Raw genomic sequence first — 24,153 nt, forward strand, 5'->3', positions numbered from 1 at the left:
ACACAAGGCCAGGCTTTAAGATGTTACATGCAAGACAAATTGCAGTTTGTCGGTAATATTTTGCCTCGTCTACCCCTTTATTCAACCTGCTATCTTCCCACACATTTCCTTGTTTATCCTCAATTTTCTGTAAAAATCAAACTTCAGGTTTCTCTCTTCCTAGGACTCTGCGACACCTGGAACTGCCCTAAGTGGAAGTATTACTTCAAGAAAGAAACTGTCACTGATTTTAATCAGTGCTCCAGGAGGATTTCAGGCACTCTGTGATAATCCCAAGTTGTAGAGAATGCAATGAGCAATGCACTCGTAAAAGAACACAACCTAGGAAAGAGCAAAATCAGTAGATTTCTGTTTTCTGCTTGTTTAAAGGCCGCCCATCCTCCTAGCTCAGGGTTGAAGCCTGGGCCATACGCATGCGCTGGTGGGGCGTGTCTCAGAAAGGCCCCAAGTGCTCCTGGCTGCACTTGAACCTGCTGAGGGGAGACCCCGGGCGAGAGGGGCACCAGAACAGCCGCTGGCAGCAGATCTGCATGCAGGGCTGTGACGCCCTTTTTTCTCTGAGACAAAGGCCAACAGACCCAGCTCTAGAAGTGAATCTCTCTATGTAAACTGCGATTACCACTTCAATAGGAGTCTTACTCAATTAAGGCCTACGATATTAGCTTCAAGTGGATCAGACGGAGGTCCCCAAAGCAATTACATGAAACAAAGTCCCCCATACAGCAGCTTTTCTCATAAAACCAGAACTCTATTTTATACTATTTTACTCTCAAGAGTGATTTCCTAACTAGTGTTCAAAAGGAATTCAAGTTTGGGAATTCAAAACCCAGGATTAAGAAGTCCAGCCAATAGGTCAAAAACATAATTAGTTTCCACACACCTCCTCATTTCACATAAGAGAAAAAGGCAAGGCAACTTTTGTGTGAGGGAAATGAAGACTTGAGTCTAATGGGGGGAGGTGGCAAAGAAAAAAAAAAAAAGGAAAGAAAAAAATCTAAGCCTCTTCAATTTTCATAGTTTTTTTCAGTCATTAGCAGCATCTAATTAATTTAGGAGCTCTGAAGTGAGAACCCCAGAGTACCAGTATCTTTCTTTGGACTGTATAAAACTTGTATCTCTTATCTGTTTCTGTAACTCAAGTATGAATATTTTCTCTGTCTGCAAATCCTTTTGCGAATTTGCCTGAAGCTAACTTAATAATATTATTTACAAACAGACAAACAACCCCACTATCTATAACTTTTATTTGCATGGAATGGGATGAAAGTAACATCCAAAAAATGGTGCTTTGAAGCAATATTTGTTAAATATATATATATATATAAATGCTTTTTCCAGTCCTCCAATCAGAGGTGAAGCAGCAGGAAAGTCACTTTTTTGTGTGACTACTCCCAATTGCAAACCAAAATTCATTTGCCATCAATAAACATTATTTTCTTGATTTTCTTCCCCATTGCAATTCCTGCCAAAATATTTATTAGAACATTGACAAAAGGAACACTGGAGGACCTGAAGAAGTATGAAATAGATTTGAAAGATCTACAGAATTATTTTGTTCTGCTTATGTTTTCAACCTCTACCACAGAAAGTTTCTTTCCTTCTACAAAACTGTTTGATGTAAGGAACTTTTCCTGTATTGCAGAAGAGTCTATGGAATGATTATATTAACTGCTCTCCTCTTTGAACAGGCAGGGCACTAAAAGATTACCTCAGATATGATTCAAGTGATCTTCATCAAATATATGTATATGGAACAAATATGGTTTTCCAAATACCTTTAGAACAGTTCCTACAACTAGTGCTGAAAAATGTGAAAATCCCCCCGTACTTTTCTGTCTAGCTCTCTGTTCATAAGACCCCTGCTGAAGATAGGAAATACCACTGAAGCCCATGAGCAGCTTTACAGTCTACTATCCTGCAGTGAGGTCAGTTTGTTCCTTAAGAAATTCCTCTTTACTCTCTAACAGATTTAAACTGAGTTTGTACAGCCATAGTCCTTTTGCCAAATTTTACAGTCATCAAGTTAATCGTGCACTTAGCATAAGCATTCATCCAGATAAAAACCACAACTACAGAAAATACTGCACTGTACGTGAAGCTGATTCATGTTTCTTACACTTCCTTTAACTGGCACCTAAGTTGTTGCACATTAATGCAAAGCTGTCATTTGTCCATTTGCTGCAAGGGAACGAGAGGATAAATGGAGCAACATACCTTTTGCAAGCTCCTGTGTTGGAGCGGGCTTGAGCAGCAGTAGAAGAATCGGGGACAAAATTTCAGTTCTCCGTAAAACAAATTTAAAACTCCCACTGGCCAGAAAAATCACCTCTTTCTCATAAGCCAGAACCATAAACAACAATAAAAAGGCAAGGTTCTCATCCAACTTTATTACTGAAGTAGGGGCTGAAATACTGGTAAGCCTCTAGTTCTTAGAGAGACACCCAGAAAATCCAAATGATACAATAGCTTAATATCAAAAGCTATTTTCTCCTCGAACAGTAAAGCTGTGAAAGTGTCTTTCCATAGCCTCTTACACATAATTCACAGTGCAGCAAACCCATGGCTAGTGACGGTGACAGTATTCCAGAAAAATCCATCAAAAGGTAAAGGATTCTCACATTTCATGAAATGTTTATGAGATGACACCCCTCTCTCAGAGGCCCAGGGGAAAAGACAAACAGCTGAAGTAAGAATTCCCAACCCCCTAAAATACAATGCACAGGCACCATCTCACCCAAAAATCAAAACCTTGGGCATGCACCACGGAGAGGAGAGGGAGCTGTGCTGTAGTGTAAAGCTAACGTCTTTAGGTCCTGTCCTTATCCGGTATCTTACCTATAGACCCAAACCGCTGTAGCTGAGTGCCTGAAACATTAATGTACTGAATAATAAAAACACGGAATCAAATGCCTCCAAAATCCACCACTGTATTTGTAGAATGTGTGCAAGAGCAATGGCTGATGTAGCATAAAATCAATGAATACCATGAAGAGTCTGACTCACTGCTGTAGCGCAGATTTTCAAGGCAATGTAGCTACTACTAGCTGATGGGCCGGTGATAAGCAATGCACGCAAACACCCACAAGGCAAGGCTAACAACTGGCCTAAACAGATCAGGGACAAATGCTGCTCACATATCAGCAAACAGTAGGACCAGGACAAAATCCAGCTAACCCAACCTGACGTGAGCTGAGCCCTCTGTTGTCTTCTGGCCCCGCGCTGCTGGTGCAGTGTGGATGTGCCCACGGAGCCCTCCAGCTCACTTAGCTTTTAGGGTTTGTAGTGCTAAGTGCCAAATAAACCTGTATGTCCCAAAGTGCTTTAGATAATATTGAAAACTGATTTTTACATTGCTAGATTGTGTAATGACTTGTTAGCCTGACAGATTAGGAAAACATTTACTGTTACTTTTCTTAGCAGACACAATTCATTAATTAGCAATGCATCAAAACCAAAATAGCTGACAGAAGCCTCCTGCCTCTTTCCAGTTTTATGTGAACTTTCCTTACAGACACATCACTTCCACGTAAAGGTGGCTCAGAAAACATGCGAAAAAGGATGCAAGAATTATCTTAGTGACACATCCAGTCCTAATTAAAGCAAGAGGTTGTGGGGATATAACCAGAAGAGGTGGACACTTTAACCCAGCCTTTTCTAATAAGACAGGAATAGTCTCACAGTGGGAGTACTAGAATGTAACACATGCTCTATAAGTACTAAACAAAAAGCCTACTACATTATGGGAAATGCTGAGATACGCTTACAAAATTAGGAGCAATTAAGCACATATTCTGGTTAGCAGACTAAAACAAATCATTGTAAGTTCTCCTATTTAAATAGCCAGAATTGCTGTGGTGCAACGAGCACAAATAATGCTCATGGTAAGAGGAATGCTGCCTGCCACTGCACCTCCCTTATGTTATTTTTCCGCATGTGCTTCCATTTATTTCAGAAATTTCAGTAGGTCTGGACTATGTTTTAAAATAGGGAGGGAAAAATAAACATTTGCATCAAATTCAATGGTTTGCAGGAGCAAAGGAAGGGCTAATCCCTGAGAGATTTGACATGAGTCTGTTTAATATGCCGTAGCTTCCAGAGCTGTTGGGTTCTGCAGAAGCATACGTATAACTTAGGTGTCTGTGTAGGAATATAATGTTAAAGAACACCAGGTGAAGTTGTGCGCTTAGTTAAATTGGTATTCCCCAGCAAGCCACATGGGTCACATGAGTATAACTAAGGCTACAGTTTAGGTCTATCTGAACAAAGGAGGCCAAAGAACTGAAGCTACATAATTAAAAGTATATTTTCCAAACATCTGGCACGGAAAGTGACGGAAGAAAAGCAAAGTGTGCTGTGCCAAAAACAGCCAAATTCATGTGGGGAATGCCGTGGGGAGGCTAAATGCCTGTGCATATAGTGCTAGAACAGACATTGAGTACAATTATATTATGAACACATCAGATGCATTCAGTTTCTCCTGCCACGGCTTGGTTCAGTTGTTAGGATTTTACAGATACTATCAGTAGGCAGATTAATAAGAACAACTCTTGTAAAATTGATACAGTGCTTCATCTGGAGTTACAGAGTTCAACCTGTCTTCATAAAATTCACATGTAAAAATCATTACCAGATGTGACCCTTTTTTTAACACATTCAAAAAACAAATGCTTTTCATGTTAAGATTTCTGAACTTTGTATGTACTACAGGGATTGCAGCCTCAATGTTTTATTAACGAGAAACACCAGGGAGGAAGGGGGGGGCGCTTGTTTAACAGACATATATTAAAAAGAAGTCTTGATGGATAAACACATCAATGGATTTTTGAAAGCACATGCAAGATTTTTCGACAGAAGGGACATGCTGTCACTTTTGCAAATGCCTTTGCTGGCACTCGATCGGAAGTTTCTTTACTTTGATGCTGTCCATTTTATCCACCCAGTGAACATCAACCTGACCAAGGCAATCAGGCTTAAAACCAGAAAGCAAAAGAGACGGGGTAAAGATATTTAAAAAGCTACCATCAACAAATTACAATTGCAGAGCAAGATGTAGAGCACTCGTTTTGTCACACGTAATGCCATGACTTGAGGTTGCATTAGTGTCATTTCGTTCCTGTAACTCTACATTTATGGCAGACAGACACATCTACTTCCAGTAACACCCGCAACCAAGAGGTGAGCTAAATCCTCCCTGAGCTCAAGCAGGACTGTATATGCGTGGGCTATGGCATTGCACCCCAGGATGCTGAGCGTAGGCTCCTTGATCTAAAGATGCCCCTGCGGTGACCCCGTCACTGTGAGATCTTGGGGAGAATCAGAGCCCAGGTGTGAGAAGCTGCTTGTAGAGCTCAGCGTTTAGGGGCCGAGCCCCTGCAAGCCATCAGGCTTTTTTTCCTTTTCAGAAACGTCTAACAGTTCTTTATGGCGTTTCCAGAGGGGCTCAGTGAACAACATAGCAGTCAGCTCTGTGGCAGCATTGTGAACACTTTTAACCCCAACATTATGCTATTACTTTTTACCCGTTTTCAGACATTGCTTTCTACTACGCTTTCAGATGTGATTTCAGACGTATGAAACAAATCTTTGATTAATGGATGCCTGAATACTTCTGGGGCCCCGATGAACTTGAAGAAATAGCCACCACTTGTTACATGGGTTCTTTTGCAGGCCATACACTGCTCAGCAGGGGCCTGACTGCCTAAACAGATGCAATTATTTTAAGGGCAGTCAGCTTTCTGCATAAAATAACGTCTACTACTTTACCGATACAGCTGGCACATGCCTTTGGAATTATTCCTCGTTTGTCATCACTGCTATCTGTACTGTAGATCAATTAATCTGTTACCTGCTGTTGTTTTGGTTAATTAAAATGACCTCAGGAAAGCAAACCATCCACAAGTACTTAATGTACTTAAATCCCTATATAAGGGATATAAAGCGACTGCTTGACCTATCAAAACTAGGTTTTCAACTCCATTAACATCATCTCTCAACACTTCCACCTGAAGCTCTGTAACAGCTTCCAGCATCATTTAACTATCACGAATTGAAACACTTATATTTTCTATTCTTTCCTAGCTTGGGCCTACAGACTTATCACTGTTAAATTAAACACAAAATGCTGTGTTTAATCTCGAGTGCTTTGATGCCTCTCTTAAAAACTTCTGCAGCTCAGAGAAGCATTTCTAACTCATGGGGCATTTGCGTAGCTATTAATTGTTACAGTAAACTTTGAAGCTACTGCCACATGCTGACCTCTCTCGCTGTGACTTGGCAGAGGTCAGCCTAACCTGAATTTTCTTAACGCCAGGAAAGTAACTGAAGGGTGACGGTCTGACTGGAGGGACAAAGTTAGGCAAAGTAGGCTCTAGTGGAAAGAGACAGAATCTTACTCGGAAAACACATCTCCCTCCTCTCAGTTGCAGAGGGACCTCATGAGGATTCGATTTCCACCACTGGTATCTTAGTCAAATATCTTAATTTCTGTAGGAGGACTAAAGGCCTTCATGTCCTCCTCTCAGTGTCTTTAGCAGAGCATTTCACTTCCCAAAGGATTAGGATTCCTCTTGCTCCCCATGCTGGAGTTCACCAAGACCATATGATAGGTAGAGTTCAAACCAATTAATAGCCCTACTCATTATTGTTCTAGGGAAAGAAATCATGACTTAATTTAATTCCCAGAAGTTGTGTGCATGGATACAGTTGTGACCTTTTTGAACCATTGCTTTTCCTTTTTTAGTTTGTTCATCAACAAATAGTATAAACTCTGGGAAGTGCCTATTAGGAACTGTGTACCATCTGTTCATTTGGAATAAAAATTTTAGTGTATGCTTGAAACATATTAACCTACAGTCAGGATTGCTTCATACGGTTTGTTCTACATGTCAGCCAGGAAGAGATCACTCAGCTATTTAATTTCTACCATAGGTCCTCCACATGCTGTTAATCCCCATGCGGAGGAGTTCCATGGTGAAGCTTGAATAGTACTCTTTCTTGCCCACTCTCTGAGAAATTTTGCATCTTCCTCTTTTCCAACTTCACTTAATAGATCTTCCATCTAGATGTGCTTTGCAAACTTGTCAGTTTGGGGATAAATTCACTTGCAAACCAAGGTAATGACACTTCAGGCATTTCTCAACCTGAAGAAGAGAAAAATCTGCTATAGATCAGCACCCAGCTAGCCTACAGACAACTACTCCAGCAAGGAAAGAAAAGAAATAAACCACATTACATTGCTCAAATAAGACCCTGACCCATGTCTCTGAAAGCTCAGTCCTTCCCTGTGTGCTGCGCAAAGCAAGAACCCTATGCAAATCCAGCTTGAAAGTTTATTATGAAGCTCTGCCCTGTCACTCATTTGCATGTGTGAGCTAACTTAAAATCACGCAAGCTGCTATTTGATGTCTTGATGATGCAAGTTGTTCTTAGAATGGAAGCCTCTCTGGTAAGTACATACGCTCATTTTCCATAATGAGCCCTCGTTTTTTTTTTAATCTGCAGCAGGAAGGTCGTTATGAATGGGAATCACAAAATGCCGTTGACAAGCAGTAATGTCAGAAGGTCTGAGGCCAAACAAACTGCACAGTGAAACTAACAGATAACAGGTAGTTAGCATTTTTATGTAAAGTTTGAAATATTGCTGTGAATTTGCCCTTTCAGCCAGAAAGGTCTCAGGCAGCTGGCAGAAGTGCTCCATGCAATCTATTGCTGTTAATGCTTCCTCCAAGGTGGAAATTTTTGTTTGTTTTGTTTTGTTTTCTTCAAGAAAATAAAACAACAAATAGGAAGCACGATGAGGAAGCAAGACTGCAAGAGCAAACCCTGGGTACGCTGTTTATTTCTGTTTCTGCATTAAGTAGAACAGAAGCTTTTGTTAGCTGCTGATTCCGGTCCCCAAAAATGAAACATCACTGCCCTCTTCTGTAACACAAGAAAGTTGTATCCGTCAGCAACCTAACATGTCTAAACAGAGAGAAAGGTAGTTACATACCAGGTGATGATGACATATTGAACTTGCCCAAAATTTTAAACAAAAGGTATTAATTCATTTGTCCACCATTATCTTCATGCCTGTTACTAGTCTTGAAGAGCCTGATAAAGATCTAGCCTCAAAGGGAGCAAATAAGGAATAAATACACTGGAATTTATGGACTACCAGTTTGTGTGTGAGACAGAATCACGTCCATTTCTGAACTTATTAAGAGGCTTAATAAAGAAGCTGTACATTTTACTGCCTCAATTTGGCTTGCCTTTTTGCAAAGTTTAGAAATCCGATGCCATGTTCAACTTCCTCTTTCACAGTCTCTCTGTAAGCAAGCAATCCCCTTGTTCCACTCACATTATCATTTTCTTTCCCTTTCCCTTTCCCTTTCCCTTTCCCTTTCCCTTTCCCTTTCCCTTTCCCTTTCCCTTTCCCTTTCCCTTTCCCTTCCCTCCCCTGCAAATTGCAGCCAGACTGTCCTACTGTTTTTTCTGGAGCCTTTCCAGCACCTTTTCCACACAGTGACATCTCCGGGCACCCACCCCAGCAGGAAGCCTCCCTCCCCTAAGTATTTTTTCAGCTCCAACCAATGCCCTCTCAAGCCTCACTCCTGAAAGCAAAGCGTGCTTGACAAACTGAAGGTTCCCTCATGCGAGTTGTTTAAAATAGACTTGAAATCTAAAAATACTTTAGTTATCGAAAGCAGGCAGCAGCTTTTAGGCTGAATGTAGGCTGAAACTCTGGATTGTGATTTCCCTGCAGTGCCAAGGCAGGTTACTTCTTGGGGAGTGAACTGCCCTTCTGTCAGGTGTATCTGGAAGGAACAGAGCTGGCAGAGCCTGCTTCTTACAGCCCTGGGAATCCCACCGTGTCCCACCATGTTGCCGGAGAGGTGTGTGTCAGAGAGGAATAAGTAGGACACCAAACAGGTAATAGAGGTTGGATATGAAAGGCGAAGAGAAAGTAAACTTTGTGTGCCTCCAGCTGCCCAGAAAAGGAAGGGGCTCCTCTTGATCTCGTGGTTATGGAGAAAGGCACAGGGCAGCACAGCGCAGAGCTGGGCACTGGTCCAGGCACCCTGCGTGACACGGGCAAGCTTCCACACCTGCCCACTCCCTTCTCGCATCCTTTGTACCCAGCAGCGCGGTGAGGAGAGATCTCTTAAAGTTTATGAACTGCCTAGCCAAAATACCGAAACTGTGTGAACGATGAGATTCTTCCATGTAAAAATACACAGAGTTGTAGGTCCTTCTGGCACACTGAATAAACACCCCGTGTAGAGACATTCCTCGCCCAGCGCACCTCTGCTTAAGCCGCGGCTGATTTATGCTGCAGGGGAGATAAACACAGAGGTGCGCTCCCACAGCCGAGCTAGGGCTCTCACACTTTAATTGCTTTGAACTCACTTCTGATTTTTATTTCATTTCGGTCTACAACACTAACATAAGGAGACATGAGATTGTAAGACAAATATAATTATCTTAGTGTCAGCTTGATTCAGTGGAGTATGAGTAACTCATTTTCAGTCATTACTGCTGACAGGGCCACAGATACTGTAGTTTGCAAGAGAATTGTCTTCTGACTCTGGAAATACCATGATTTCATGTTTAGCACAGCATCAGGTACTTCCGTGGCTACACTAAGCCAACATATGTCTGAATCAGCAACTAGGGGCCCTGCAGAAGTGACCAAAAGGCCAACCACTGCACTGGGGACCACCCAAGGGGCAGGAGATGGATAGCGTCCTTGTTTTCCCTCTGTAAGAATGAAAGTATGCCCACAATGTGCTTGGGATGCAACAACTGTCAGCGTTCTCTCATGGTGCTTCTTGCATGTGTTTCCAACTGGAGCTTCCTCTCTGAAATTTGTTTTCTTTACAAGTTCTTGCACCAATTTCAGTGGGTGCTGAGTCAACTTCTACGTGGTATCAAATACATAGAACATATTTACACCACAACGCTGAAAATCTATTTGATAACTTCCTGTCCAAAACTGCATGAAGATCAAATGTCTTTTCAACTGGAAGGAAGAGAAAAAGTAACAGCCAAACCCACCACAGCTTCCCTTGGTTCCAAGGCACAAAGCAGCCGCCTGTGCTAAGATGCTCATACCTCCTTCTTTCATAGCTGCTCCCAGCCCTCCTGTCAGAGATGTCCAGAGCTCTGCTACTTTTGTTTATTTTTTCTCTTTTGAGCTCAAGTCTTCTCAAACAAATTCAACTAGTTTTTCAATGAGTTTGGCTTTTTCCACATGAATACAAATTGTGGATGAACATTTCAGTCCTCAAATACCACTCCCTAAATTAATCTCACAAGAGAAGAGGTGGAGTTTATGAAGTAGAGACTAAGTCTCAAATAAATTAGGCAGCAGTGGTGCAGGAAGAAAAGTGAAATAAGAGATAAATAGCTGTCAGGAAAGTAGAACTGGAGCATAAGTAGAATCTGAACAATGCACGAGTGCTTCCCATTATGTAGAGCCTGCAGAGACAGGGAATGTAGGTCAGTGACTCAAGAAGCCCTTTCCATCCCTACACTTGCCAGCAAGGTGCTGGGAGATGAGCAGCAGCAATGTCTCTATGAGCAGATGAAGTCAGGCAGAGTCCTTTTCTCCGCTTCCAGCAAGCGGAGCGCCACAGCAGGGGAGCACAGCACCGAGGCAGCGCAGACCCGAAGCGCGATGATGTGCCCAGCTGATGAACCCCATGGATCCTGGCTGGGGCCCTGCTGGAGGCAGCTCGGGGCTGCATTTTGTAGTGCACGCGTCCCATTCAGAGGGGCTGGCTTTCAGAAATGTGGCTTCAATGATGACTGCAAACTCTCAGTTAAACTCACAGAAAGTCGCTTATCTCAAAGGCCTGCTGAAAGGAGACCCGGTGTGCACACTGTGTCAAAGCATATTAGCAGCACTCAAGGAACAAAAAGACCAACATTGTAAAGCACTTCCCAAGCCTGTTTAAAAATGTGAAAGACGGCCTATCTGCTTCAATGCCTAAGAAAATATTTAAGGTGTAGACATCAAGTGTCAATTTGTGAAGGTGCTCAGCTGGGATTAGCAGCATGACTCCCATTAAAATCTGTGTTTTTCTTCAGCTAAGTTCCTCCTCACACTCCAAAAGGCATTCTTCCTGGTTGTTAACAAGATGGGGACAAGGTGATGATGCAGGAAACATTGTCTCTGCACCCAGTGCTGCAGATGATTTCAAGGGATAACAAAGAGCGGCTGCTCGCAGGCGCCTCAGAATGGCTTCATTTAGGGCAAGGAGCGAGCTTGTGGCAGGTGGGTGCGGAGTTACACATCTCAGATTCCCCCAGTATGCTCCCACAGCTGCTTGGTGGCTCTTTGCCCCCAGCTTTTTCATTAAACTGTCTCAAAAATCATTCCCCAGCTATCCTGCTGTACATTAGTGTCCGGCAAGGGAGAAAAGCTTTCCTCCTGTGCAAAAATGCGATCCCTGTGGAGCCAACGACTGCTTCAGCTCTGTGCAAGTCCCACGGGTCAGATGGGTTTCAGCATGGAGCAGTCTCTGCTGTGCCAGAGCAGCTCGGATCCATGGCCGTGGAAGCATTTATGGCTGTCCCCGTGCTGACACGGTGGCTTGTCAGATGAGCACTTGATGGTAGGCACGAGTCATGACTCTTCCCATTTAAATCCAGGCCAGCACTTACTGTACTATCCAATAAAACAAACGGCCCTAATGAGGAAGCTGGCAAACGCACAGTGTCATTCCCATATACAGCACGGAGCATTTTTGAATTTCCCACCTGAAGAAGAGATGCATGTAAATTAAAATGAGCCCTTCTGCTGTGATGCTAGCCAACTTATTAGGCAATTAAATAATATGCTGTCAGTCACATTTGCAGCATGTGCAAGCAGCTTTGATGGCAGCTTTCCATGCTGTAGTGTGCACATAATAAACCACTAGCAAACAAGCTCTGCTCCCCAAGGAAGTTACGAAACAAGCAGAGACAAAATTAAAGCAATGGGCGGCAGACCAAGACTCAGAAGATGTCAAGAAGTGGCCCTTTAGAAAGTCTGCCTGTTTAGACGATAGTTAACCTCATGCTTCACTTTAGCATGATAGAAAATTCCAGTAAAGTGTATGAAGAAACCTCTTTGGAAATATTTTATCAGTGTGTTTCAATGAAATTACTGTCTCCTGGAAGCTGAAATATTTTACAGGGACTGCAGATGGTAACATTTTGATGGGTTCAGGCTGAAATCGCTTCTAAATAGAGCAGACTTTATATTTTTGATCCAAAGGAACCTGGATAGCTTTGTGTTGTCCCTATTAAAAAAAAATCACTTTGTTTTTATTTTAGTCTGGAATAAAAATAAATCTGGAAATCATGAAAGTTGTTGCAAAACAGAATTGTTATTTCTCTTGCCAACTATGATATCAAAGACACGCAGCCAAGTATCACGGATCACTGAGTAGTTTTCACATCTTCCATAAATCCTTATTACACCGATCTACTCACAAACATTGACTCTGATCCGGGAATGCACTTTAAGTGTTCTTTTGAAGTCAGCATCACAGCTGAACTCCGACGGGGAGGCGCAAACATCCGGTCGGAGAAGTGTGAAGGGCAGTTGCTGGGGGATGCCGAGCCAAGAAACAAAAAATGGCAAAATGTGTTTGTCAGCCAGACAATCTAATTTCCCACTCAGAGGACTATATAGAAATTGCACGTCAGGGATTCACAGATTTAACAGCAGCCATTGCACTTTTTTGTGCCCAGGACTAAGGTGCCTGCCATGGTTTCAAAGCATGAGACATGTCGGCCTTGCCCCAGGAATCTTTATCTCAGCTGGTTCCAAAACGTCCCTGTGCCTGAGCACATGGTTAGTTGTTTTCCTGATGGCAGAGCCTTTGATTCACAATTCACATGATATATATTGTATCGCAAACTTCTTACATGTCTCAGCATCCCTAAGGACTGATTCTGACCTGAAAGCTGCTGTGGTACGCTCTGGCCATGCCAGCACTGCCAGAGACACAGCATGCAGCCAGGGACTGGGGAGAACACCCAAATTAAAGCTGAAAATGCCTTATTCTTGGCATTCTATCCCAAGTTACAGTTATAAAGTTCAAATGGAGAGTAAGGAATCTTAAACTGGAATGATTAAGACAGGCAGCTCTCCAATTTAAATTCCATACCTGGTACAGGAGAGTGGACATGTAGAAACCAATATTTAGGGTTTTTAGATGAGTAGATCTTTTTAAAATGAAACTGGCTGCTTTGACATAAAGTTGCACTGCCTCTGTCAAGGTATTTTCATTTTTAAAGATTAGTATGAAATCCCTGAAATTCATCCAATTCCTTTTTCTGTGGAAGGTACTGGAAATATTAAATGCTGCAATTTCTTTCTGAATCCTTGCAAAAGGGTGACCTCTGCAGAGAACAGCACTACACTACCAAGTGAGAGACATACAACCATAGACAGAGATGGAATTATTTGAGTGTATGCTACACACAGGAAATGGCGAGGTTTGATGCTCACCATTAGCAGCAGCTGAAATTCTTACCATAAATTCATGTCAGAAACACTGCCAGTTTGATGTGTAAGTCACACCACGTGAATCCGCTTGAGTAATTCTCAATGGTCAAGCCTCCTTGAAGCAAAATTGTGTTTAAACTTCCTAAATATATACCCAGTACAAGACAAGTCTTTTCCTTTTTTGCAACATGACAACTTCCAAAACATGGTGCATCTCAGGTGGAGTTTGTACAGGGAGAGATACTTGGGCTGAAAAGCAGCACTCCTACAGCAACCTGTGGCCCCCATTAGAGACCTTCCAATACTCCACAGCTGGCGTGATCTCCTCCCCAGTGAGGCATTGCTTTAATCATCTGTAAACATCACCTGTAAACATTTTATCCTATATTCGTCTCTCAAAACGTATTCACAGCAGTCACAAACAAGCTGAACCTCCGTGGCTTCAGTGGAGAAGCCTGATAACCCCACAGTGCATAGGATCCTTCCAGCCCACGCTCAAAACAACCATTTATTTCCCCTGAGCAATGTGTGTTCCCCAAAATCTCTTCCTGAAAGCACAAATTCATCAGTGAGGGACCCAGGTCTTCACCTGTGCTCTGCACCCTCACAAAGTGAAGGCACATGTGGCAGCAGGCTTTAGCCACAGTCCCCTTCTCCCCAGACATCGTCCTAAAAGCAGGTGCTGCAGATCTACCGCTGCTCGTGGTCAGGAAGCCCTGACTAAGGGGCTTTTCAGCGCTTCCCTGGAGCTGCAATGCTTAACTTAACCAGCACATCTCTGTGAACTGTATATAAACAGAGTCGCTGGGTTCCTTTATGCATTCTTTATACTCTGCAAAACAGAGCAGGATCCAGAAATGCCAAAAAAGAAAACACTTTTCTGTTTCGCTACAGACTTCAAAGGTGATGGATGCAATGTGTTCAGAGAACTATGAAAATACATTCTCTAATGGAAGAAAATGGGTAAGCACACACTATCGTCACAAAGTTTTAGTAGAAGAAGACTTAGCATGGGCTATAATACCTGTACTCTATCTATAAAGCCAAGGAAAGCATCAAATGCAGTGCTTCCAATATTCATAAGTGAATATTGCTATTTTTCTTCTTTTCTTGTGCTATTCTTCTGCAGCTAAGTGCAGAATTCCAGTAAGTTCAGGAAGAGCTTATAAAAAATCCCTCATCAGAAAAATCTATGAAAAGTGTTTCAGAAGTTCACAATTTTTCCCTTTTTTTTCAGTTTTCAGAACTGAATGATTTTATGAAAGATAGCAAAACAGTGCACCGATAGTTATCAAAATTGTTCCAAATGGAAAAAAAAATAAATTTCTTTCCAAAATTGTAGGCTATAGGGAAAAGACCCAGCAAACCTGAAACAAACGATTAAACATTAGAGCATCACCTATCATCAGTCACTAAAGAACAGTTTCTCTACACGCTTCACTTGTTTCTCCTGTGAGCCAATGACAGCACTTTTCCAGTCTTAGTTATTTGTTTGAAGACAATCTCTACTTGCATGAAGACAATGCAGAAATGTTCTTAAAATGACAAATATTTGCATAAAAAATATTGTATGTGCACAAGAGTACTACACTGCAGTGTGGCATTGGATTATAAAAGAAAACCACCCATTAGCAGGTGTTTTTGGTAGGGGCTTTTTTGGGGGGCTCACTTGAGCAAATTCCGAGCACTCCCTGTTAGACTCAGGAACTCACGGACACTTTGGCTGTTTTCCATCCTGTTAGCCTGGTTCTTTCGCACTGCTGAATGGCAGATCCTACACAAATGCCCAAGTTACTTGTCTCCCTCTGATGGGCAGCACTGCAACTGAAAAGCAGAGGCAGGGCCAGACACCCTTGGGCAGTTTTGGGTTCCCTGCAATGAGAGACATTCCTCACTGCTGGGCGGGGGGGGGGGGGGGGGGGGGGGGGGGGGGGGGGCAGCCAGCTGATGGGTAAACAGTAGCTGTGATTGGCATACGGATCTGTGTTGTTATAATGGAAAATATTTTGGATAAACAAACAGTGGCTCTGAATTGCAATTATTTCTATTGTCAGCCCAAAGACAATGCGGAGATGCAATCTGCTTCATTTTGGCTCCTTTCCCTCAACATTACAGCAAGGATCCACCTATCTTGAAAAGTGATTAGGCTCTCTTTGGAAAGGACCCAAACCCAATGCACCTTTCCAGCGAGTCAGGGAAAAGCGGGTTATCCAGCCATCAGACGGGACAGGTTTCTCTAGGAGTCCAGCGGCAAAAGAAGGAGGAAAGGTTTCAAAAATCATTCAACCTTGAAAAAGCTTCTCAAACTGTCCTGTTTGCATCAGCTGGGAGTTTGGAAAGCCCACAGCCAAGCAAGCAATTGTGCAGGCCAGGCCTGCAGACAGGATCCTAATACGCCATCAAATATTCACCCGGGGAGATGGACAGAGTTGCCCACACGTTGCCGTTGTTTCGAAGGAAGCTGACCTCAGCTTCTCCAGGGGCACTTCATCACCATGCACCATGCATTTCTGACGGCTGAACGCTGCCCCTGCCTGCTCGCTCTGTCCAGGAGTATTTCTGTACACTTTGTAAAAATACATGCCTAAAAGTACAGGCTCCTCCTACAAAGGAGCAAAACCTGATTACCAAGTATTATTTAATATGATGGAAAACAGAGTCCTCTAGTGGTCTCTGATCGCCATAATACTAGGAGCAGAAAACAATTTAGGGGAGAAAGTGAACGATCTCAAAGAAACAAATCTTAGTCCAAAGCCGAAGAGAATCAGGGGAAATTTTTCCCGTGGATGTTGACGGCAGTCTCTGGAGTTTTCTGCAGAAAATCTTCCAGTGTTGCCTGTCATTTCAGGTATGCTAAAAAGATCTCAGACAGATGCTATGGAAAAAGCTTTCTTCACCCATATATCTGATACTATTGTACCACACGTGAACTGTGCTGATATAACATACTGAAAAAGAACCTTTCCAAGCCATTAAATAGGCAATTAAAAGGGAACACTGAGCCTTATTAGAATTGTTTGAAGAACTTAACATAAATATCCAACCGGGATTTCAGAAGTAAACCTGTATGAACATTTCTCAAATCCAGGAAAGTATCGTAGAGATTTCTGTCATCCGCATCGCAGCAGCAGCTGGTGCTGGTATTTGAGACAAGGACTTTATGTTTGACAGGAGAAAAGTTAGAAAAGTTTGTGGAGGAAATATGTAAAATAGTAAGGAAATGCCCAAGTGCCAGAAGAGTGAGGGAAAAAATAGGAGAGTGGAGAGAGTAAGCAAGATGGGGTACAGGTATGCCAACAGCGGGACCCACGTGCTGCTAGGGGCAGGCTGACAAGACGAGATTATAGGTCTTTGCAGGAAAAAAGTATCAATAATTTGCCACTGCAGATAGGTGAAATAGGTAGGTGCGTGTTGGTGCCAGTTTTGCAGCTGTTTTTATTCAAACCAAGAATTCACCCGTGTCTACAAAATGTGTAAAATGAAGTCTTGTAAAATAATCGACCCATTTTCTATAGGCATTAAGATTTCTCAGAGGTATCAATAAATGCACAAATGGCAGCACAGTATTCCTAAGGCATACAGTATGTATCTTGGCATCTGCTTTATGCGCTCCAGGATCTTAAGCAATCCTTTGGCAAAGGTACATGACCAGCCATAAAAATCTGGCAAACAGCAGTTTCTAAGAAAAATTTGTGTGGTCTTCGTACCAGACAGTTCCCAGCACTGTCATTAAAGGCTTATCTCAGGAAAACACTTGGAAAAATCTGTTCTCTCTCTAAAGAACCTCATCAGTCAGAGCTGTAGGGGTCATCTGTCATGACCATCAGCTTCCCTCTCTCTCCAGCATACCTCTGCAGAGTTGGAGCATAGCTAGATAAGTTCCATATGCAAAAATTCAGGGTCAAACAGCACCTGGCCGTATTTCTAGATGGCATCTTCAAATCTCTACCCCCACATCTGAATTTTCTTCTGTGCTGGCATGGCTTTTATCAGCTTTACCACTTGTATTTCATACACTTGTCAAAAAAATATTGCTGAACTTAGTGACAGACATAAAATAAAGTTTGAAAAGATTCCATCTTTCATGCAGCAGGGGAAATTATTTGCTTTGAACATGCTGTCAGCCTCAAACAGGGTAATGGGTGAGTGCAGTGTGCTCAAGCCAGTATTTTGTTCCGTAGTCTGACATGCGCAAAACGATTCCACAACACCGAGAGCTGCCCTGCACCTCAATCAGTGCAGAACCACAAACCAAACAAGCCTGCAGAGATACGACTTGGGAGGTAATTTAAGACATCGGTGACAAACAGGCAAAGATGTACAATAACCTAGGGGAAAAAAAATACTAGGAAAAAGATTAACTTGCTGTGTAGCAAACGCAGGAATCTGTTAAGCTTTGTAAGGGCAATTGTCTCTTACTGCTTCTACATCAGGTGTGGCCACCAGAGTGACAAGAACAGGCCTCTTTTTCCTTCTAAAAAAGAAAGTTTGCCTTTGGAAGTATGAAACTCTGAACACGGTTGTGTTGTCATCACCACAAACTCCCAAAGGGTCCACAGCTCTCTCAATCGCCATTAGTCCTTCAGGCTCAGCAGGACAATTCTTTGTTGCTGTGATGAGACACAGCTTTCGGTGCAGCTTTGCAGAGGGGAAAGAGGATAAAAACGCTACTGGCTGATCTATTAGGACTTCTTTTGAAGAGCAAGAGATGCTTTTTATGGACTGTAAGTCCAATGGGGATGATGGAGGTGACTAAAGTTTTTCTCGTGGTGGACAAAACTGTTGTAATTTCATCCAGATGCTGTTCACATAGGAAAGAAGCCTTGATCAGTAATAGCCTGGATTATTTACTGATAGCAGCAGCTGTGCTGAAACTTGTTCTCATGAAGGCAACCCAGGATGTAAAGCTGGGACATTCTCTACTGCCCTGTACCAGCCAATTACTATACAAAACTGGCCAGGAAGAGATCCCTCTGATTTTGATGGCCGCAGAAGTGTCCTTGGTGATTGCCACAGAAGATACCCCCTCTGCTAAAGGCACTGAGGGGCTCGGCAGCCTCTGGCACCGCTAATCCTAAGGTGTGCTGTGACTCGTGGGACACGACAGAGCAAGCGTGCAGCTCCCCGCAGTGGTGGGCCACCTACAGTCCTTCCCAGGGAGCCAGGCCTGGGGTCTCCCTCATCTCCTCGCTCTTCAAAAGGCATCTGGCAAGGTAAGGTGCTAGAGGATGGATCGATGCCCACCAATATGTGACAGCGCATCAATCAAACAGCTCCTGACCTCCTTTCCACTGCACTAACGCTGAGGTTTTTCGAGTGACTGGCCGAAGCAAGGGCCTGGAAAAACAGATTGTTCTTGTATTGTGCTACAGAACAAGCTTGTGAAAAGAAACCTGATTTGACGGGTTATCTGTTTTGAACTAGTCAGATCTCCACACTGACAGTCACCTTTCTACCCACATTTCTAATGACACGAGCCATGGTTTTTGATGCTTACGTCTGCTGCTTTCTATGGACAAGCCACACCACTTCTAACCATTAGCACATGTTCCCAGCTTCTGAGTGGAGTCAAGGAGCACAACAGGATCTTAGATAAAGCATACGGCGCTCTCTGAGTAAGAAAAATAGATTTCTAGTTGCGACATCCTGAAGTGGTATGACTGGAAGTGTCAAGTGCATTTTACTCAATGATAGCTATGAAAAACAAACACACAGTGCTCCACGATACCCCGTTGCTACTTCTACTTGCATTATCTATAAGTGGTTATTTTCCATCCAAAGTTTCTACAGCTCCAGCTCCTAGTTGTGTCATCGCCTGCCTATTACTGCAGGCACAGAGAAGTTTTTTCTCTCTCCTCCAGCAATTCAAACAATAACCTTTGTCTCACCTGGTTCTCTCTTTTGAACGTGCAGCTCCCGCCACTAGGGCAGCCTATCTTTGCTCTTCATAAAGGCAAAAGGAGTGAGAGATGTGGCTCAGTCCTGGAGAAGCTTTCCCCAGCTAGCCTCCAGGGGGCAAGGCCATTAACAAAATTACAACAGGTGATTACTTTAGTATGAGTAACAGATTTATATGAGTTTAATACCTAACACCTGTCTGGCCAAAGCAGGATACCAGCTGATAATTGTACCTTAAATACATCAGTTTTCAGTCATGGTAGATACTCAAAATAAAGCTAGCAGCACAGTTTCTGTACAGTTTTTGTAAGAACGTTTAAGGTAATGATCAGAAAATGAAGCAATCTTTGAATGCCAGTGTCTAAAGCCGAGTGCCTGGCTCTTCATGTAGGCAGCCACATCTTCTCACTAATACTCAGCAGCCACAAAACAATGGGAAGTGCTTGTGTTCAGTGCTGTTTGGGGTAAAACCAAATCAGAAATGCTCTTGTCAACTCCTCTTATAATTTAGATGTTCCTTTAGGTATTTCTGAAGGTGCAGAAGTATCAATCTGTGCATGCTGCTAGTCTGAACAGAGCACACTGTGTTAGTGGTGGTGTTTGCTTCACCCTTTCTACCTATCATTTCTTGTGGTCAAAGAGCCCGTCATGTTTTGCTATATTCAGCATGGCCCCTGAAACACCAAAGGCACTGGAGTTGATGACCTCACAGGTCCTTCCCAATCTCGTGTTCCTAATCACTTGAGGAAGGCAATGCGTCCTTCCATGTGCTCATAAGGACCTCTCGTAATCTTAATTAAGACTGTGGGCATAATCACGATGCAAGTCATAACCATAACAATTTAATTAGAATTATTAAATCCAAAGAGCCAGAAGTACTTAATTAAATAAGCAGCTTGGTTTCTAAGCACAGAGACATGTTTCACATCACTGCAGTCATAAAATTCTCACTGTGCAAAATTATGAGTTGTTGTTTGATAATAATCAATAGAACAGACTATTGAATAAATACCTTCTGACTTGTTTTTCAAGCCATCATATTGGTCCCAGTAGCTTGCAAGACAGATATAAATAACAGTGCAATTGCATTCCCCCAGGCTTGCTGTTATTGGTATCTAAATAACCACTGACATGACCAGATAAAGAGAGAAAAAAAATCTTATTTGTCAAATCTTGCAGATAATTGTCACTGTAACCTCTGTATAGGGCTCAACTGCCAGGGTTACTGTCCACATCACTTATGTTCATAGCACGTCTTTTTTCTCTTAAGTTCACCACAGCTTCCACTCAGTTTGGAGTAACAGGTGGAAGTGTACTGTCCTACAGAGACTACATTTTTTGACAGAGCCAAGGACTAAAAATATCAAAAATACACAGAATCACAGAATCATCTAGGTTGGAAGAGACCTCCAAGATCACCGAGTCCAACCTCTGACCTAACACTAACAAGCCCTCCACTAAACCATATCACTAAGCTCAACATCTAAATGTCTTTTAAAGACCTCCAGGGACGGTGACTCAACCACTTCCCTGGGCAGCCTATCCCAATGCCTAACAACCTTTTCGGTAAAGAAGTTCTTCCTAATATCCAACCTAAACCTCCCCTGGTGCAACTTTAGCCCATTCCCCCTCGTCCTGTCACCAGGTACGTGGGAGAATAGACCAACCCCCACCTCGCTACAGCCTCCTTTAAGGTACCTGTAGAGAGTGATAAGGTCACCCCTGAGCCTCCTCTTCTCCAGGCTGAACAACCCCAGCTCCCTCAGCGGCTCCTCGTAAGACTTGTTCTCCAGACTCCTCACCAGCTTCATTGCCCTTCTCTGGACTTGCTCGAGCACCTCGATGTCCTTCTTGTAACGAGGGGCCCAAAACTGAACACAGTACTCGAGGTGCGGCCTCACCAGAGCCGAGTACAGGGGGCCAATCACTTCCCTAGCCCTGCTGGCCACACTGCTTCTTATGCAAGCCAGGATGCTGTTGGCCTTCTTGGCCACCTGAGCACACTGCTGGCTCACATTCAGCTGACTATCAACCAATACTCCCAGGTCCTTCTCTGCCAGGCAGCTTTCCAACCACTCATCTCCCAGCCTGTAGTGCTGCTTGGGGTTGTTATGCCCCAGGTGCAGGACCCGGCACTTGGCCTTGTTGAACTTCATACAGTTGACCTCAGCCCATCGGTCCAGCCTACCCAGATCCTCCTGCAGAGCCTTCCTACACTCGAGCAGATCGACACACGCACCTAACTTGGTGTCGTCTGCAAACTTACTGAGGGTGCACTCAGTCCCCTCATCTAGATCATTGATAAAGATATTAAAGAGAACTGGCCCCAGCACTGAGCCCTGGGGGACTCCATGAGTGACCGGCCTCCAACTGGATTTGACTCCATTCACCACAACTCTTTGGACCCAGCTATCCAGCCAGTTTTTAACCCAACAAAGCGTACGCCAGTCCAAGCCACAAGCAGACAGTTTTTTGAGGAGAATACACATCTGCCAATTAGTAATAGGGATGATATACTAAGAATTCCAAACACATTATATAGAGAGCACTGCAGATCTTTATGAATCTCAGTCAGAATAACTGGCTTTGGTTTGGGCTCCTGTAAGAAGTGCTTTGGTCCTTTCTCATCTTAGAAATGTATTCCTCTTGTCCAGTCCTACTGAAGCCAATGAAAAGTCCCATTTTGATGCGGGTTTTGGATCACAGATCTACAACTAACATGCAATTACAAATAAAGGAATTTGTACAGTAACCTGTTTTTGCTGTGATCAGACGTCATCTATACGCGATTTCTACCAACATACCTGCAAGTGACAGTCTTTACCAGTTGCTTGGGAAGTTTTTTCCTGGGTATGTGTCCATGTTTCAGCACTGTCTGGCTCCTGTGAGCTTCAGCACTTGGGTCCAGGACCAGCTGTGCAGCTGTGGCCCCATGAGCAACTCTTGAGCACACTGGTGGCCCCATGAGCACATTGTCCCGTGAGTGCATGGGGCTGCAAGGGAGGAGGTCACTGGCAAACCCCAACATATCTTAGGGGAAGCTGCTGGGGCCATGAGGGTGAGACGCAGCCCACCAGAGCTCGCCCATGAGTTCTGGTGGCCCCTTGAGTGCTACTGTCATGAGAGTGCACATGGCTCTGGAAATTCCTATTTATAACCAACTGGTTTAAATTAGGCAAGGGGTGTCCCTCCCCTGGGACAAAACTGTTCAGATTAATCTCCAGTGAAGACATAACTTGCTTCCTGTGGCAGGACTGATTTTGAACCCCACAGAAATATGCAAATGACACAGAGCAAAACTGTCACCTATCTTTAGATATCCTCAGGTGACAGAGAACTGTCATGTCCTCCAAGCAATACATCCTTTTCTTTGGCCTCCTGATGGCAAAGACTGACACGAGCAGCTGGCACCAGCCTTTGCCTGTCTGGAGCATAAATACTGGCAAGAGCCAAAGTAAAACCTCGCTGCATGGCAGGGGCAGGTCACAGTTTCAGGGATAAGTTTCTCCTGCCACAAGAGTGCAAATGCAGTGGAACAGTCCCGGGCTCTGACAGCCCCAGCAAGGCACGCCCAGATGCAAGTGTGATGCACCCATTCTGCACCCTGTGCTCCTTCTGTTGGAGACTACTCACAGGAGACAGCATGGGCAATCAGGAAAATATTTAAGGAGCTGGAATAGAAACCAAACGTTTTCAGGACATTTGGGACAAGCGAATAGGGTCACAGGATGTTGAATTTACATTCAATGCTCAGTGATGCTCTCTCAACCCTCAATTTCGTTCTTGCCTTTACCCATTTTGTGTGCCTGACTTCATGACACGTGCTGCCCCAAATGCCTCATACACACCGGGACATCTGCACACATATATGTACACGTTCAAAAGCCACGCAAACCCAACAACAGCACGCAAGGAACTCTTTCTCACCCCTACCTGCCAGCTATTCAGCCTGCGAGCAGCAGATGGCAGCCCCACTGCCATTCCTCCTCGCCTCCCTCCCCGCTCAGGCCACCCCTGCAGACAGCACTTCAGCCCCTGGCAGGAGCAAATCCCGCTCCTTCACACCTCTGCTGGGACTCTGGCACTACCCATTGCATCTGGTAATCACCAGGGAAACTCTGTCTGCCCAGTGAAGTCTGGAGCTTCCCACCCTCCTTCCCTGTCGCAATGCCCGAGCTTTGTGAAATCACTGCCTGAATGGAAATGCCTCATGTGTGGACAGACTGTCACTGTCACTGCTACTTCCTCAGCCAAAGAGTGGAAAAAAGGCTATTTACACCAAGACATATCCTACGCCCAGCGCTTTCGGTACTGCAGGGCTTTAGGCTCGCTCACTTACCTGCATGATTTGTTGATAGGGAGCAACCTTCTCCTTGTGGAAACTTTGGACTCTGGTCTCTTGTGAATCTGTGCTGGTTTTATTCGTCAAAAGAAGAGAGATGTTCTGTGTGACATGTCTGGTAATGTTCTTCTGAGTGATATTTTCCTGCAAAATAAATAATCATTTGTCTGCATATCCCTTCCTCAGCCCCCCAAAACATTTCTCCTTGTACAGTCACTTATACAAGCACAGAATACAAAGGAGAATAAAAGGTTTTGCTGTTTCTTCGCACAAACGTATAGCAGAATACAGAACTACACCCAGGGGTTTTAGAAAGGAGAATAAAACAGGCTTATGAGGAAAACTGAGTCACAACTTTCTCTCAGCTGGCTGCCCCATGTTGTGAAACTCACGGCAAATAACACCTCCATGCCAAAGCACAGGAAGTTTTCCT

At 43.7% G+C, this 24,153-nt stretch overlaps 1 protein-coding gene across 11 annotated transcripts in view; it reads right to left on the reverse strand.

Annotated features, from left to right (window-relative positions):
- Nucleotides 1–24,153, reverse strand: part of LOC310898026 (uncharacterized protein) — a gene marked incomplete at its 5' end in the record, with an annotated part of 223,633 nt that overhangs the window by 179,322 nt on the left and 20,158 nt on the right. For all 11 annotated transcript variants that reach the window (XM_083832398.1, XM_083832399.1, XM_083832392.1 and 8 more), the window contains one exon: nt 23,718–23,864. In XM_083832398.1, the coding sequence (XP_083688524.1) occupies nt 23,718–23,864 (147 nt within the window). The remainder of the gene's footprint in view (nt 1–23,717; nt 23,865–24,153) is intronic.

This window comes from Anser anser (genome assembly GCF_964211835.1).
Source record: "Anser anser genome assembly, chromosome: 3".
NCBI classification, from domain to species: Eukaryota; Metazoa; Chordata; class Aves; order Anseriformes; family Anatidae; genus Anser; species Anser anser.